This window comes from Coregonus lavaretus, assembly GCF_964263955.1.
Source record: "Coregonus lavaretus genome assembly, contig: HAP1_SCAFFOLD_553, whole genome shotgun sequence".
NCBI classification, from domain to species: domain Eukaryota; kingdom Metazoa; phylum Chordata; class Actinopteri; order Salmoniformes; family Salmonidae; genus Coregonus; species Coregonus lavaretus.
In genome coordinates, this window is record NW_028159156.1 from 237561 (window position 1) to 254117 (window position 16557).

The 16557-nt window shown below is 43.3% G+C and overlaps 1 protein-coding gene across 1 annotated transcript; it reads right to left on the reverse strand.

The window, feature by feature from the left end:
• Positions 1-5466: 5466 nt before the first annotated feature.
• On the reverse strand, positions 5467-11035 carry LOC311123227 (extracellular calcium-sensing receptor-like; the record flags this gene model as incomplete). Its single annotated transcript, XM_084197484.1, has 7 exons — positions 10905-11035; positions 9857-10151; positions 9048-9337; positions 8511-8806; positions 7839-8047; positions 6646-6991; positions 5467-6371 (listed from the first exon to the last, which is right to left on the reverse strand). The coding sequence occupies exons 1-7, from the start codon at positions 10961-10963 to the stop codon at positions 5467-5469; spliced, it is 2400 nt and encodes a 799-aa protein (XP_084053610.1). The 5' UTR covers positions 10964-11035.
• Between the last annotated feature and the right edge of the window lie 5522 nt (positions 11036-16557).

The following is a 16557-nucleotide window of genomic DNA, read 5'->3' on the forward strand; positions in this document are numbered from 1 at the left end:
TTCATTTGGGATATGTATTCCTAGTATATCCACATCACCATCAGTCCATTTTATTGGTAAACTACATGGTAATGTAGAAATTGTATTTTTTAGTGATCCAGTACGTAATATAGTACATTTATCATAATTTGGTTGTAATCCAGAGAGGTTAGAAAATGTATCTAGATCCTCTATGAGGCTGTGGAGTGATTCAAGTTGTGGGTTTAAAAGAAAACATGAATCATCAGCGTTCAATGACACCTTTGTTTTTAAGCCCTGGATTTCTAATCCCTTGATATTATTGTTGGATCTGATTGTAATAGCTAAAATCTCGATGGCCATAATAAATAGATATGCTGATAGTGGACAATGTTGTTTCAATCCCCTTGACAGTTTAAAACTTTCTGAGAAATAGCCATTTTTTAAAATTTTACACCTAGGGTTACTATACATGATTTTAACCCAGTTTATAAGAGATTGTCCAAAATTGAAATGCTCCAGGCATTTATACAGTGGGGAGAACAAGTATTTAATACACTGCCGATTTTGCAGGTTTTCCTACTTACAAAGCATGTAGAGGTCTGTAATTTTTTATCATAGGTACACTTCAACTGTGAGAGACGGAATCTAAAACAAAGATCCAGAAAATCACATTGTATGATTTTTAAGTAATTAATTTGCATTTTATTGCATGACATAAGTATTTGATACATCAGAAAAGCAGAATATTTGGTACAGAAACCTTTGTTTGCAATTACAGAGATCATACATTTCCTGTAGGTCTTGACCAGGTTTGCACACACTGCAGCAGGGATTTTGGCCCACTCCTCCATACAGGGCAATAAGGACATTCAGCTCCCTCCAAAGATTTTCTATTGGGTTCAGGTCTGGAGACTGGCTAGGCCACTCCAGGACCTTGAGATGCTTCTTACGGAGCCACTCCTTAGTTGCCCTGTCTGTGTGTTTCGGGTCGTTGTCATGCTGGAAGACACAGCCACGACCCATCTTCAATGCTCTTACTGAGGGAAGGAGGTTGTTGGCCAAGATCTCGCGATACATGGCCCCATCCATCCTCCCCTCAATACGGTGCAGTCGTCCTGTCCCCTTTGCAGAAAAACATCCCCAAAGAATGATGTTTTCACCTCCATGCTTCACGGTTGGGATGGTGTTCTTGGGGTTGTACTCATCCTTCTTCTTCCTCCAAACATGTCGAGTGGAGTTTAGACCAAAAAGCTCTATTTTTGTCTCATCAGACCACATGACCTTCTCCCATTCCTCCTCTGGATCATCCAGATGGTCATTGGCAAACTTCAGACGTGCCTGGACATGCGCTGGCTTGAGCAGGGGGACCTTGCGTGCGCTGCAGGATTTTAATCCATGACTGCGTAGTGTGTTACTAATGGTTTTCTTTGAGACTGTGGTCCCAGCTCTCGTAAGGTCATTGACCAGGTCCTGCTGTGTAGTTCTGGGCTGATCCCTCACCTTCCTCATGATCATTGATGCCCCACGAGGTGAGATCTTGCATGGAGCCACAGACCGAGGGTGATTTTCCGTCATCTTGAACTCCTTCCATTTTCTAATAATTGCGCCAACAGTTGTTGCCTTCTTACCAAGCTGCTTGCCTATTGTCCTGTAGCCCATCACAGCCTTGTCCAGCTCTACAATTTTATCCCTGATGTCCTTACACAGCTCTATGGTCTTGGCCATTGTGGAGAGGTTGGAGTCTGTTTGATTGAGTGTGTGGACAGGTGTCTTTTATACAGGTAACGAGTTCAAACACGTGCAGTTAATACAGGTAATGAGTGGAGAACAGGAGGGGTTCTTAAAGAAAAACTAACAGGTCTGTAAGAGCCGGAATTCTTACTGGTTGGTAGGTGATCAAATACTTATGTCATGCAATAAAATTCAAATTAATTACTTAAAAATCATACAATGTGATTTTCTGGATTTTTGTTTTAGATTCCGTCTCTCACAGTTGAAGTGTACCCATGATAAAAAGTACAGACCTCTACATGCTTTGTAAGTAGGAAAACCTGCAAAATCGGCAGTGTATCAAAAACTTGTTCTCCCCACTGTATATAAACCCCAGTCGTACTTTATCAAATACCTTTTTGAAGTCTGCTATGAATAGCAGGCCTGGTTTCCCAGATTGTTCATGGTGTTCTATTGTTTCCAGTACTTGCCTTATATTATCTCCAAGGTATCGCCCATGTAAAAAAACATGTCTGATTTGAATGAATAATGTCTGACAATACATTATTAATTCTATGCGCTATACATTTTGCTAGAATTTTTGCATCACAACACTGAAGTGTAATGGGCCTCCAATTTTTTTAATGGATTGGATCTTTATATTTTCCACTTGTATCCTGTTTCAGTAATAATGAAATCAGACCTTCTTCTTGAGTGGCTGATTATCTACCATTGACATAGGAGTGGTTAAAACATGCTAATAACGGTCCTTTGAGTATATCAAGAAAGGTTTTCCCCGTGTCGCTCAGTTGGTGGAGCATGGCGTTTGCAACGCCAGGGTTGTGGGTTTGCTTCCCCTGGGAGGCCAGTATGAAAAAAAAAAATATGAACTGGATAAGAGTGTCTGCTAAATGACTAAAATGTAATGTAAAATGGTATGCCATCCAACCCTGGAGTTTTCCCGGACTTAAAGTCTTTAATTGCATCCAGAAGTTACTCCTCTGTAATTTCACCTTCACATGAGTCTTTTAGTATGGCTGTTATTTTTACATTATCAATAGAAAATAATGTCTACAATTTGCTTCAGTTAGAGGAGATGGAGGCGACTGAAACAAAAAACATATGCTTAAAGTACTTTGTTTCCTCATTCAAAATATCATTTGGTGAATCATGGGTTACTCCGTCATTTGTAACCAGTTTCAGTAAATTATTTTTGGTAGCATTCTTATGTTGAAGATTAAAAAATAATTTGGTGCATTTTTCCCAATATTCCATCCAGTTTGCTTTATTTTTACTAATATATTACACTTGATCTTTCTTGAATAAGTTTCTCCATTTCTTTTAGTTTTTCCTCCAATTTATTCTGAGCCTCTGTGTTACAGTTTTTATTGCTGTCTATCTGTTCTGTTAGACCTTCTATTTCCTTTGTTAGTGTGGACTCTTTTAACCTAAATTGCTTTTGTTTTCGAGATGAGTACTGAATTGCATGGCCTCTAAAGGCACATTTAAAGGTGTCCCATACAATAAGAGGATTTGCTGTACCTATGTTATGTCGGAAAAAGTCAGTTATAAATTCCTCTGTCCTAGTTAAAGACAAGTTATCATCCAATAGGCTTTGATTAAATTTCCAATATCCTCGCCCACAAGGAAATCTAGTAATGGTAATGTATATGCCAATTATATGAATGTCCGAGCCCATTTTGTCCCCTTTCAACACTTTTTAAACTTTTGGTGCCAACGAGAATGACGTAAGAAAGAAGTCAAGACGACTAGCTTGATTGTGTCTCCGCCATGTATATCTCACTAGATCAGGATATTTAAGCCTCCATATATCTACTACTTCTAATGTATCCATGACATTCACGATTTCCTTAAGAGCATGAGGGTGATTGTTTGTAGTGTGATTTCCTTTACGGTCCATTTAGCTATTTAAAACGGTATTATAATCTCCCACCATAATAATAGAGTCTTGAATTGCTTGCAAGGTTGACAATTTATTATAAATATTTTCAAAGAAGTGTGGATCATCATTATTTGTCCGTAAAGGTTAATGAGCCATATCTGTTTATGGTCCAATAACATATTTAAAATAATCCATCTTCCTAGCGTATCTGTTTGGACAATTTGCACATTCGGATCGAAATTACTGTTAATTAATATCATCACCCCTTTTGAGTTTCTTAGCCCATGGGAGAAGTATATTTAGCGATTGAGTGTCCATATAGCTATACCATGATATTTGCATTGTTACTAAGTAACCCTCCAATTGTTCTCCACTAATTGCCCCGCTAAAGTCCCTCCCCATCCCAAGTTGGGCCGTCATCCCAGTGATCGGGTGACCACCGCCGTCCCCCGGATCCCTATGCCCCCGAGAGGCCAGGACCCATCCATCTAAAACAGCACACACTGCCACCCACAAAACAGAAGCAGGCAAACCGCCAAAAGCATTTCCAATAATCTCACCTCTCTCTCTATATAGCTATTTAAAAAATATCTATCTATTCAAATATCTTGCATATCTTATTATCCATTATTATCAATTATTTTGCGTAATAATGTCGGCAGTTCATGCATATTATTTTAACCTACAACCCGAATTGCCATTGTATTACATTACATTTTTAACAAGCAATTATTATTTTGGCAAAGAATTATTGTTATTCATCCTATATTCTCCCTAACATCCTTACCCCCTTGCAACATATGTGGGATACACACACACACACACACACACAAACACACACACACACACACACACACACACACACACACACACACACACACACACACACACACACACACACACACACACACACACATACACACACATACACTTACACACTCAACCCCTTTCCTCCACAATCAACCATACGCTTAGATGCTCAATGGTTGTTACATCCCAGAGCCCAAATCAAGAAAGGACCTGATTTACGAATGCATATACAGTTACAGCCGTTTGAGAAAGCATGCAAGATTGAGCAAGAATGGACAACAATGTGAGATTTGATTAATCTATTTAATCTATGTCATGTCCTAGGTGATGGAGATCAGATCCACCCTCTTCACCTGAGACACAAACAATCTGGTCCCCCGTTGTAACCATTTTCCCCAAGCATCTATGTGCAGTCAGACCTTTGAATTGTAAAGTGTTACTCCTAACAAATAACTCATTATGGTTGCTGTCCACTACATTGCACTAGAATGCAGCAACCATTTGGCTTCTTGTACAGTGTGTGTCCTAATTACTAAATCAACTGTTCTAGTAGTTGACGTTTGCATGAGAAGACTGCCCCTTACTGGACACTGGGTGGAAGTGTTTGGAATAATGTGATAAAGTTGGTTGTATGTGATCTGTAATTAATAAAATATAATGAATATATAAAACAAGGTATCTAACAAATGTGGATTGAAAGGCCAAGCAAATCATTGACAAGACACAGATGTATCTGAACATGTTTATTGTAGTATACTGTTATAATACATCATATGATGAATTAAAATAGCAATTGAACACATGCACTTCAATGTTATATCAAATCATAAAGGAATACATCTTTTTTTACAAACAACATGGAAGTGGTTCCACTCTGTAGGCTACTGCTAACCACATCATTTAGCTGGTCAAATTAGATTGAACACTCTAGATTTGAACAATAACTCAAAACATTGCAATATCCAAAGTGACCCTGTGTCATGTTTCTAGTTACAATGTAACCAATGATTATCTGCTAAATTCATGGTAATCTCTGTCAGAGTAGTGCTACCTAACTGTTTGATATACCATATCACTGAATGTTACAATGTGTTCTTCCCCATAAGGTGTTTCTTGGTGTTCTTCTCCGGCCTGAACAGAATAATAAAGCATTTTGGAACAAATAATAAAAAGAACAACCCAAAGCTAGAGGTGATGATAGCAAATATCTCCACAGCTACAGTGAACTTCCCAGGAGAGCTGACATAAGCTGGGATAAAGGTGATCCAGACTGCACAGAATATGAGCATGCTGAAGGTGATGAATTTGGCCTCATTGAAGTTATCAGGCAGCTTTCGAGCCAGAAAAGCCAGCACAAAGCACAAGAGAGCCAGGAGTCCTATATACCCCAACACAGCCCAGAAACCAATGGCTGAACCCACATCACACTCTAGAATGATCCTTTGCTTGTAGGTAGTGAGGTTTTTAATGGGGAAGGGAGGGGACAGGACCAACCACAGAGTGCATATCAAAGCCTGGACAAACGTGAAGGACACTACAGTCAATCTCTGCTGTGGAGGCCCAAACCATTTCATGACATTACTGTCTGGAATTGTAGCCCTGAAGGCCATCAACACCACTATTGTTTTCCCCAGAACACAAGAGATGCAGAGGACGAAGGTGATCCCAAACGCTGTGTGGCGCAGCATACAGGACCACTCAGAGGGCCGGCCAATGAAAGTAAGAGAACACAGAAAACACAGAGTCAAGGAGAAGAGCAGCAGGAAGCTCAGCTCAGAGTTGTTGGCCCTGACGATGGCCGAAGTTCGGTGGCGGTAGAAGACGGTTGCCGTGGAGATGGCCAGACAAGCCCCGCCCACAGAGAAGGCAGTCAGGATTATTCCGAGAACCTCGTGGAAGGACAGGAACTCCACAGGCTTGAGGACGCAGCGGTCTCTCTCAGTGTTGGGCCAGTGGTCCTCTGGACAGATCAGACAGTCTGAAGAATCTGACCAGGACAAAACAACATACATCAAATGTTAATAATAGCAGGTTCAGGTTTTATTTATTTACACATACAAATACATGTCCCACAATGCTGCACATGGGCAGTTTACAATAAAGAATGTTGAATTGCTGTGCAGCTTACATAAGATAATAAGAACATGAACGGGATTGATAGACACTACCTTTGTAGTGCTATTAATATGAATAAACCACTATATAGTAAACAATGACAGAAATGACCACACATTTTCTGCCAACTATTCCTATAGGCCTACCTGTGTTATTGCTGATCTCTCCCTCTGCACATGGGATACAGTCATAACAGCAGACAGGCTTTCCTTTCTGTGCAGCCTTACGAGTGCCTGGGGGACAGCTCTCACTGCACACTGACACAGGCACCTGTGTACTGTTCTTTACCCAGGTGATTTCCCTCTCGATGTGAAACCTCTGGTCAGGGGGCAGGGATGCATCATAGCGCCCCACTGTCACAAATGTCATCTTCCCACTCTCCCCTATCTGCCAGTTCACCAGCTCATAGGTGGCCACTGGGTCCCCGTTGGCATCGAAAGACACCTGGTACCCGTTACGGGAGAAATTCACCCTCCTCACTCTCTCCAGGACCTGGTGGTTGGAAGGGCAAGGGAGAGAGTGGGGAGGAAAGAGAGGGAGAGAGGGAGAGATAGGTGGAGAGAGGGGAAGAGAGATGGAGAGAGGGGAAGAGAGGTGGAGAGAGAGAGCGAGAGAGAGAGAGATAGAAGAGAGAGAGAGAGAGAGAGAGAGAGAGAGAGAAGGAGAGAGAGAGAGATAGAGAGAGAAGAGAGAGAGAGAGAGAGATGAGAGAGGAGAGAGAGAGAGAGAGAGATGGAGAGAAGGGAGAGAGAGAGATGGAGAGAGAGATGGAGAGAGGGAGAGATAGATTGAGAGAGGGGAAGAGAGAGAGAGAGAGAGGAGAGAGAGAGAAGAGAGAGAGAGATGAGAGAGAGAGAGAGAGAGAGAGATAGAGAGATAGAGAGAGGAGAGAGAGAGAGAGAGGAGAGTAGAGATGAGAGAGAAGAGAGAGATGAGAGAGAAGAGAGAGATGGATGAGAGAGATGGAGAAGAGGAGAGATAGATGGAGATAGAGATGGAAAGAGAAGGGAAGAGTAGATAGATGGAGGAGATCGGAGAGGTCGCAGAGATAATGGAGAGAGGGAAGAGAGGTGGAGAGAGAGAGATGGAAGAAGGAAGAGATATGGAGAGGGAGAGAGAGAGATGAAGAGAGGGGATGAGGACGGAGAGAGGGAAAGAGAGGAGAGAGGGAGGGATGGATTGAGGGAGAGAGAAACAGAACCCTCATTTACCTGATGTATTTATCAGAGGTGTTACTTTAGAACCAGCTGTAATGTATATTGAGAACTCCTAGGCCTTCATACATGTAGTCTAAATAAACATGTCTATCAGGAAATTTTACTTTCATCTAGTCATTCACCTGTGTTGGTTTCACATTGAGGTTTTTGTCACAGTGCACAGTGGAGTTTGCACTCTCTTCACAAACAATGCTGTGGATGGCGTGTGCTATGGCGTAAACAGCTTTATACACCATGTTAGTGACACGCAGCTGGGATGTATCTGTGTAGGGGGTCTGCAGCCACTGTATATCCTCACTGCCATCACACACCTTCTCCTTAACCCCAACACCTGTAGTAGTCCCTACAGACAGACAGACAGACAGACAGGCAGACAGACAGACAGACAGACAGACAGACAGACAGGCAGACAGACAGACAGACAGACAGACAGACAGACAGACAGACAGACAGACAGACAGACAGACAGACAGACAGACAGACAGACAGACAGACAGACAGACAGACAGACAGACAGACAGACAGACAGACAGACAGACAGAACGTTAGATAAGTAGATATATAGATAGATAGATAGATAGACAGATAGATAGATAGATAGATAGATATATAGATAGATAGATAGATAGATAGATAGATAGATAGATAGATAGATAGATAGATAGATAGATAGATAGATAGATAGATAGATAGATAGATAGATAGATAGATAGATAGATAGATAGATAGATAGATAGATAGATAGATAGATAGATAGATAGATAGATAGATAGATAGATGGACACTGTAGATACCTATCTCCAGCCGACAGCCAAAGGCTCCCTCCCAGAACTCAGTGAGCAGGGGAGAGCTGGACACCTTCTGGGGGGAGAGGTCCAGGAGGAAGTCCCTGAGGCCGGGGATGACAGAGCGCTGGATGCCAAATCCGATGGCCCCGGCACACAGGCTGAATCGCACCATATCTGGGTCGGTGATCCAGGTCTCACTCCCGATCCACTGGCGGGGCGGAGAGGGCAGACGGTCCAACTCCTTCAGCAGGATCCTCATGTCCCCAGAGGCTACGAATGCAACCACCACCAGGGCTGTGGAGCTGGGGAACATGATTAAAACATAAAACATGCTTTTCATGTTTGTCATTCATTGGAATGTCTCAGTGAAGTGAAAATGAAGATCAGTATTAATCAACACTTTTGTCATGCTTGAAATATGCAAATCGTGTTGGTCTCACAGGTCAGCTTTGGGAAAACAGAGAAATTAATAAAAATAGCATCTTTTACAAATATGGTTTTGCTTTTGTTTGAATGAAAAGTTCACAAGTAATCATGGATGACCTGCGGATCACGTCGGCCACCCGTTGCACTCTGCTGAGTGGGTTGGTACGGTAGAAGGCTTCAGAGTACTCCACACAGATGCCCTGCTCTTGTGCCGCCTTTAGGAACGCCGCCATGCCGTTATTACCGTAGTCGGAGTCGGAACGGACCGCCCCAATCCAGGTCCAGCCGAAGTATCTGATGAGGCGGGCCAGAGCGGCAGCCTGGAACTGGTCACTGGGGATGGTTCTGAAGAAGGTTGGAAACTGTTTCTTATCACTCAGACATGCACAGGTGGATGAGTGGCTCACCTAGGTAAAAACAGACAGTCGAAAACATGAAAAAGAACATAATGTCGGCCAAACAAGTCTCATTTATAGGCTACTTCCTTATTTTTTCCCTTTAGCTATGTAGTATGATGTTAGGGATACATTAATAATAATAACCCAATGTATTGTTTTTCATTAGGACAGAATGAAAAGGATACACATTTCTACCCAAGACCTTGGTCATTCTACTCATGTTGAAAATAGTTTAATAAGACATACTGGTGCTGAGAAATACATGAGTAAATAGTGTGACACCAAACCCTGGTCTCCCATAACAACCTAGCCTATGAAAGATAGTCCTCAGATTGTTTAAATGTCTCCAGACGTTCTCCACACTTTCTCCAGATAATTTCACACAGAAATGTCTATTTCTGAAGGAGAGGAGAATACAGTTGGAATAGAGTAAGTTAAAAGTAGATTTCTTTCCTGAAAGAGAGGAGATTAATGTTGGAATACAGGAAGTTAAAAGAAGCTGAATGATTTCTTTCCACAGGAGTTTACCTGAGGAATGCCAAAAGGGCCGATGATGCGCAACATGCTGATGGTAGGTGTGGAGGCAGACTCGCCCACAATAGCTGTCACCGTAGCCGACCCCGAGCACTGTTCTCCGGTATCAAACATGGGGTCCAGGCCGTTAGCCAGCTGGAAGGCCACTTTCACGGCCATCGGGACTGAGGCGCACGAGTCGTGCACTTGATAACCAAGCGTGACACCCGGTAGCAGGTCCGAACTGTTGTTTATTTCCTCAACTGCGAAGACCATGGCGCGTGAGAAGCGCAACTCACGGGAATCCATACTGTAAATAGAAGATGGGTGAGTGAGCACCTCTTGACTAAATGGTAAACTAGCCTATAGAATGTATTTTTATTGAATAGAGTTACCAGGGCAAACAGCCTAAGATCTATCCTCATATTCCACACTGTCTATAGGCCTACACATTTGTTATCTGCAATTGAGGACATTGTAGGATAGCCTCCATTTTGAAAATATGATCCTTTGTAACAGTAGGCTTTACCTACTCTCTATGACACAAACAGATGGTTTCTCTGTCTTTAAACACACTGTTTATATGTCTTTAAAACACTGTTTATCTGTCTTTAAAACACTGTTTATCTGTCTTTAAACACACTGTTTATCTGTCTTTAAAACACTTTATCTGTCTTTAAACACACTGTTTATCTGTCTTTAAAACACTTTATCTGTCTTTAAAACACTGTTTATCTGTCTTTAAAACACTGTTTATCTCTCTTTAAAACACTCTTTATCTGTCTTTAAAACACTGTTTATCTGATTTTAAAACACTGTTTATCTGTAATTAAACACATTGTTTATCTGTCTTTAAAACACTTTATCTGTCTTTAAAACACTGTTTATCTGTTTATCTGTCTTTAAACACTGTTTATCTGTCTTTAAAACACTGTTTATCTGTCTTTAAACAGACTCTTTCTCTGTCTTTAAACACACTGTTTCTCTGTCTTTAAAACACAGTTTATCTGTCTCCACACACAGCCACAGTCCCTGTCCCCTGGTCCCTCTTGCTCTCACTGACCTCCCGGTGCACTGCAGGGGTTCAGGCAGGCTGGTGTAGCTGTGTTCCACAGTGTTCATGTCGTAGTGGATGGAGAAAACACCCCCGATGACAAAGTCCCCGTCCTGGGAGAACGCCGGAGGACGAGGGGTGCCCTGGATCCTGCATCTGACAGACTCCAGCCCAGAGCCAGAGGCAGAGGCAGACCAGAGCAAGGAAAGCCCACCAGCCACCACAGCCAGATGTAGAAGACCCAGACTACCAGCCAGACTTGGATCCAGAGCAGGAGCCGGAGAGAGACTCATTCCCCTGATGTGTAGAAGGTATGGGGTAACACAGCGCCAAACAGACCCATGTCGGTCAGGTTGTCTCTCTACTCCGAGTTAAATACTATCCCACTGGCTTCCTTTGTGGGGATTCCTCTGGGGATCACATTGTGGGTATGGCCATGTCAGGGAGGGAGGGGCTAGAGGCTGCTCTGCTCACCCATTCAGGTCCTGCTTCTTTAAGCTATAGAGAGTTTATGCACCAGTGTAAGCCCTATGTTGACTTTAGTGGTTTATATAGACATAAACATACAGTAGACACACAATAACAATCTGCCTCTCTTATATTTCCCCTACAGTCTAGTCCTCTTGGCATGCTGGCTGTCACGCCCTGGCTCTGGGGACTATGTTATGTTGAGCCAGGGTGTGTAAGTCTATGTTTTGTATATCTATGTTGGCCTGAGTGACTCCCAATCAGAGGCAACGAGTGTCAGCTGGTTGTCTCTGATTGGGAGCCATATTTAACTATCGGTCTTTTCACTTTGTGTTGTGGTTTCTTGTTCCTTTTGGTTTGTGTATCGAAGGACTTCACGTTTCCTTCATTGTTTTGATCGTGTGATCTAGTTAATAAATATAAATATGTTCACCCGCAACGCTGCGCCTTTGTCCTCTCTGTTCGACGAGCGTGACACTGGCTCTACACAGTATTTCCCCTACAGTCTAGTCCTCTTGGCATGCTGGCTCTACACAGTATTTCCCCTACAGTCTAGTCTACAGCACTTCACCCCAGCTGCCGTTTGCCATTCTTTTTGTAGGTCACTTGATGTCATCCTACGGTTGTTGAGTGACATTCGAATGAGTTGGAGGTAATCCCGGTCAGTAGGGAGTTGTTTTTGCCCTCTGCCGGTCTGTACCTTTGTTGTCCCCAATGTCTGCTGCTTGACCTTGTTTTATGAACCGCGGTCTTTGAAATTTTAAGAATGGAAGCAACCTGACGCTCACTATATCCCTCTGCCAGTAAAGCCAGAATTGAACTCTTCTTTTCTCTTGGCATGGTCAATAGTTATTTTTTGATTAATATAATTTTTGAGGTAATATTAGCACAGTTTTTGCCATCCAGCTGGTCCTATTGCAAGAGGATAGTGATGACCACAGACGTGGTTTTTATACTTTTCCTCGTTAAATAAGATTTGGTTAAAAATTGATTTGCATTTTAATGAGGGAAATAAGTATTTGACCCCCTCTCAGTCAGAAAGATTTCAGGCTCCCAGGTGTCTTTTATACAGGTAACGACCTGAAATTAGGAGCACACTCTTAAAGGGAGTGCTTGAATCTCAGTTTGTTACCTGTATAAAAGACACCTGTCCACAGAAGCAATCAATCAATCAGATTCCAAACTCTCCACCATGGCCAAGACCAAAGAGCTCTCCAAGGATGTCAGGACAAGATTGTAGACCTACACAAGGCTGGAATGGGCTACAAGACAGCTTGGTGAGGTGACAACAGGGTGCGATTATTCGCAAATGGAAGAACCACAAAAGAACTGTCAATCTCCCTCGGCCTGGGGCTCCATGCAAGATCTCACCTCGTGGAGTAGCAATGATCATGAGAACGGTGAGGAATCAGCCCAGAACTACATGGGAGGATCTTGTCAATGATCTCAAGGCAGCTGGGACCATAGGAGGACTGAAATCCTGCTGCGCCCGCAATGTCCCCCTGCTCAAGAAAGCACATATACAGACCCGTCTGTAGTTTGCCAATGAACATCTGAATGATTCAGAGGAGAACTGGGTGAAAGTGTTGTGGTCAGATGAGACCAAAATCGAGCTCTTTGGCATCAACTCAATTCGCCGTGTTTGGAGGAGGAGGAATGCTGCCTATGACCCCAAGAACACCATCCCCACCATCAAACATGGAGGTGGAAATATTATGCTTTGGGGGTGTTTTTCTGCTAAGGGGACAGGACAACTTCACCGCATCAAAGGGATGATGGACGGCGCCATGTACCGTCAAATCTTGGGTGAGAACCTCCTTCACTCAGCCAGGGCATTGAAAATGGGTCGTGGATGGGTATTCCAGCATGACAATGACCCAAAACACACGGCCAAGGCAACAAAGGAGTGGCTCAAGAAGATTCACATTAAGGTCCTGGAGTGGCCTAGCCAGTCTCCAGACCTTAATCCCATAGAAAATCTGTGGAGGGAGCTGAAGGTTCGAGATGCCAAACGTCAGGCTCGAAACCTTAATGACTTGGAGAAGATCTGCAAAGAGGAGTGGGACAAAATCCCTCCTGAGATGTGTGCAAACCTGGTGGCCAACTACAAGAAACGTCTGACCTCTGTGATTGCCAACAAGGGTTTTGCCACCAAGTACTAAGTCATGTTTTGCAGAGGGGTCAAATACTTATTTCCCTCATTAAAATGCAAATCAATTTATAACATTTTTGACGTGCGTTTTTCAGGATTTTTTTGTTGTTTTTCTGTCTCTCACTGTTCAAATAAACCTACCATTAAAATTATAGACTGATCATGTCTTTGTCAGTGGGCAAACGTAGGAAATCAGCAGGGGATCAAATACTTTTTTCCCTCACTGTACATATACACATATACATACATATCCTTTTTTTAAATATATATTTCCCTTAATTACTTTCCAACCCCACCATCCCTTCCCGAATTGGAGTAAACTAGTGAACAACAATGCTTAGGCCTCTACTTCCAGCTTATACATACTATATACATTTTATGGACACAGTCAATAATTATATTTTGTTTGTTTTTACTCCTGAACTTCCTCTGATCATTTTCATGATGTCCATCTGGTTTGCTTCTATATGCCATATCTTTCCAACTATGCTCTTTCACAAAAGCTCACAATATATAACCTATATACTTATTATGGACACAGCACGCCTTACACTAGTTATCTTGTTGTTATTAGTCCCATCCTTCAGCTCCATTCAACACCTCCCATCTATCTCTTAACACCATCCATATTGGATTTCTATTTGCCATATACTTTTCAACTGTACTGTGATGTTTTACAAAAGTTCTGAACCTTTCTATTCTCATTGTTTCTACAGATTGTACATTGAAAATAAACATTTTTTGCTAAAAGTATTATTATATTATTGATCGATTGACTATGACTTTTCAGATCACCCAGTAGTGCCATCTGCAAGGTCAGCTCCATGCAAATATTGCAATCCTTCATCCATTCCTGGACCTGTGTCCAGAAACAAGCTACAAATGGACAGTACCAAAACAATTGATCTAATGATTCTGTCTCTTCGCAGCAAAATCTGCAGAGCTGGGAAGATTGTATCCCCCATACAAATATCATTCTATTGGTAGCAAGAAGTTTATATAATCATTTAAATTGAAAAATTCTAAGTTTTGAATCCGGTGTTGTTTTGCGTATCAGTTCATAAACACTATGCCATGGGATCGGTACATCAAAAATCTCTTCCCAACTATTTTGCAATCTATATGGGTGTCATGGTGTCAGTGTAATGCGGTAGACGAAGTCAGGCACAGGACACAGAACTAAATGAATACGTAACTTTACTGAACACGTAAAGAAACAAGAAAACCTCCACGCAGGGAGGAACAAACCCGCTCACTAACGACACCCGAAACAATAAAGCGTACAGCGCCTATTCCAGCCTCGGAAGCGTCCACCTCAACCGTGAAGGCTAAGGAGGGGTCCGGATGAGCCAGCACTGGAGCGGAGGTAAACAGGTCCTTCAGACGACTAAAAGCCCTGTCCGCCTCAGCTGACCACCGCAGATGCACCGGCCCCCGCTTCAGCAACGAGGTAATGGGAGCTGCTACCTGACCAAAGCCCCGGATAAATCTCCGGTAGTAATTGGCAAAAAACAAAAATGGCTGCACCTCCTTTACCGTGGTTGGAGTCGCCCTATTAAGCACGGCCGAAATGCGGTCACACTCCATCCTCACCCCTGAGGCGGATATGTGGTACCCCAAGAAAGAGATGGACTCCTGGAAGAACAGGCATTTCTCTGCCTTAGCATACAGGTCATGCTCCAACAGTCGTCCAAGCACTTTACGCACCAGGGACACATGCTCGGCCCGTGTAGCAGAGTATATAAGGATGTCATCAATATACACCACTACCCCTTGTCCGTGCAGGTCCCTGATAATCTCATCCACAAATGATTGGAAAACTGATGGAGCATTTATTAACCCGTATGGCATGACCAGATACTCATAATGTCCAGAGGTGGTACTAAATGCCGTCTTCCACTCATCTCCCTCACAGATACGCACTAGGTTGTACGCGCTCCTGAGATCCAATTTTGTGAAGAAGCGTGCCCCGTGCAATGATTCCGTCATACTAGCTATCAGGGGTAATGGATAGCTGTACTTGATGGTAATCTGATTTAGGCCACGGTAATCAATGCACGGGTGTAACCCACCATCTTTCTTCTTCACAAAAAAGAAACTCGAGGAGACAGGTGAAGTGGATGGCCGAATGTATCCCTGCCTCAGAGATTCGGTGACATATGTCTCCATAGCCGCCTTCTCCTCCTGAGACTAAGGAAACACGTGACTCCGGGAAAGTGCAGCTCCTACCTGGAGATTTATCGCACAATCTCCCTGACGATGGGGTGGTAATTTAGTCGCCCTCTTTTTACTGAAGGCGATAGCCAAATCGGCATACTCGGAAGGAATGTGCATAGTGGAAACCTGGTTTGGACTTTCCACCGTAGTTGCCCCCAAGGAAACTCCTAAACACCTCCCTGAACACTGACCGGACCATCCCTTGAGAGCCCTCTGTTGCCATGAAATCGTGGGGTCATGAATGGTTAACCAGGGAAGTCCCAACATCACAGGATACGCAGGAGAATCAATCAGATAGAGGCTAATCCTCTCCTCATGACCCCCCTGCATCATCATCAGCAGTGGAGCGGTGGTCTCCCTGATTATGCCTGACCCTAATGGGCGACTATCTAATGCGTGCACAGGGAAAGGTTTATCAACAGACACAGTAGGAATCCCTAAACTACGGGCATACTGGCGATCAATAAAATTCCCAGCCACGCCTGAATCTACTAGCGCCTTATGCTGGGAATGGGGAGCAAATTCTGGAAACATAATATCAATACACATATTAGCAACAGGGAGCTCTGGGTTAGTCGGGTGCCTACTCACCTGAGACGGTCGACCAGTGCTCTGCCTGCTGCCTCGCCCTCCTGAGAACCCTCCCCAGCACCGACCAGCAGTGTGTCCTCTGCGGCCACAGTTGGTGCAGGGGACGGTCCCTCTCCCAGTCTCCCTAACCGCAGCACCTCCGAGCTCCATGGGGGTAGGCTCGGAGGTGCTGGGGGATGGAATGGACGGCCCCCCATCAGAACGTCCGCGGGCTGCCAACAGGTTATCCAACCT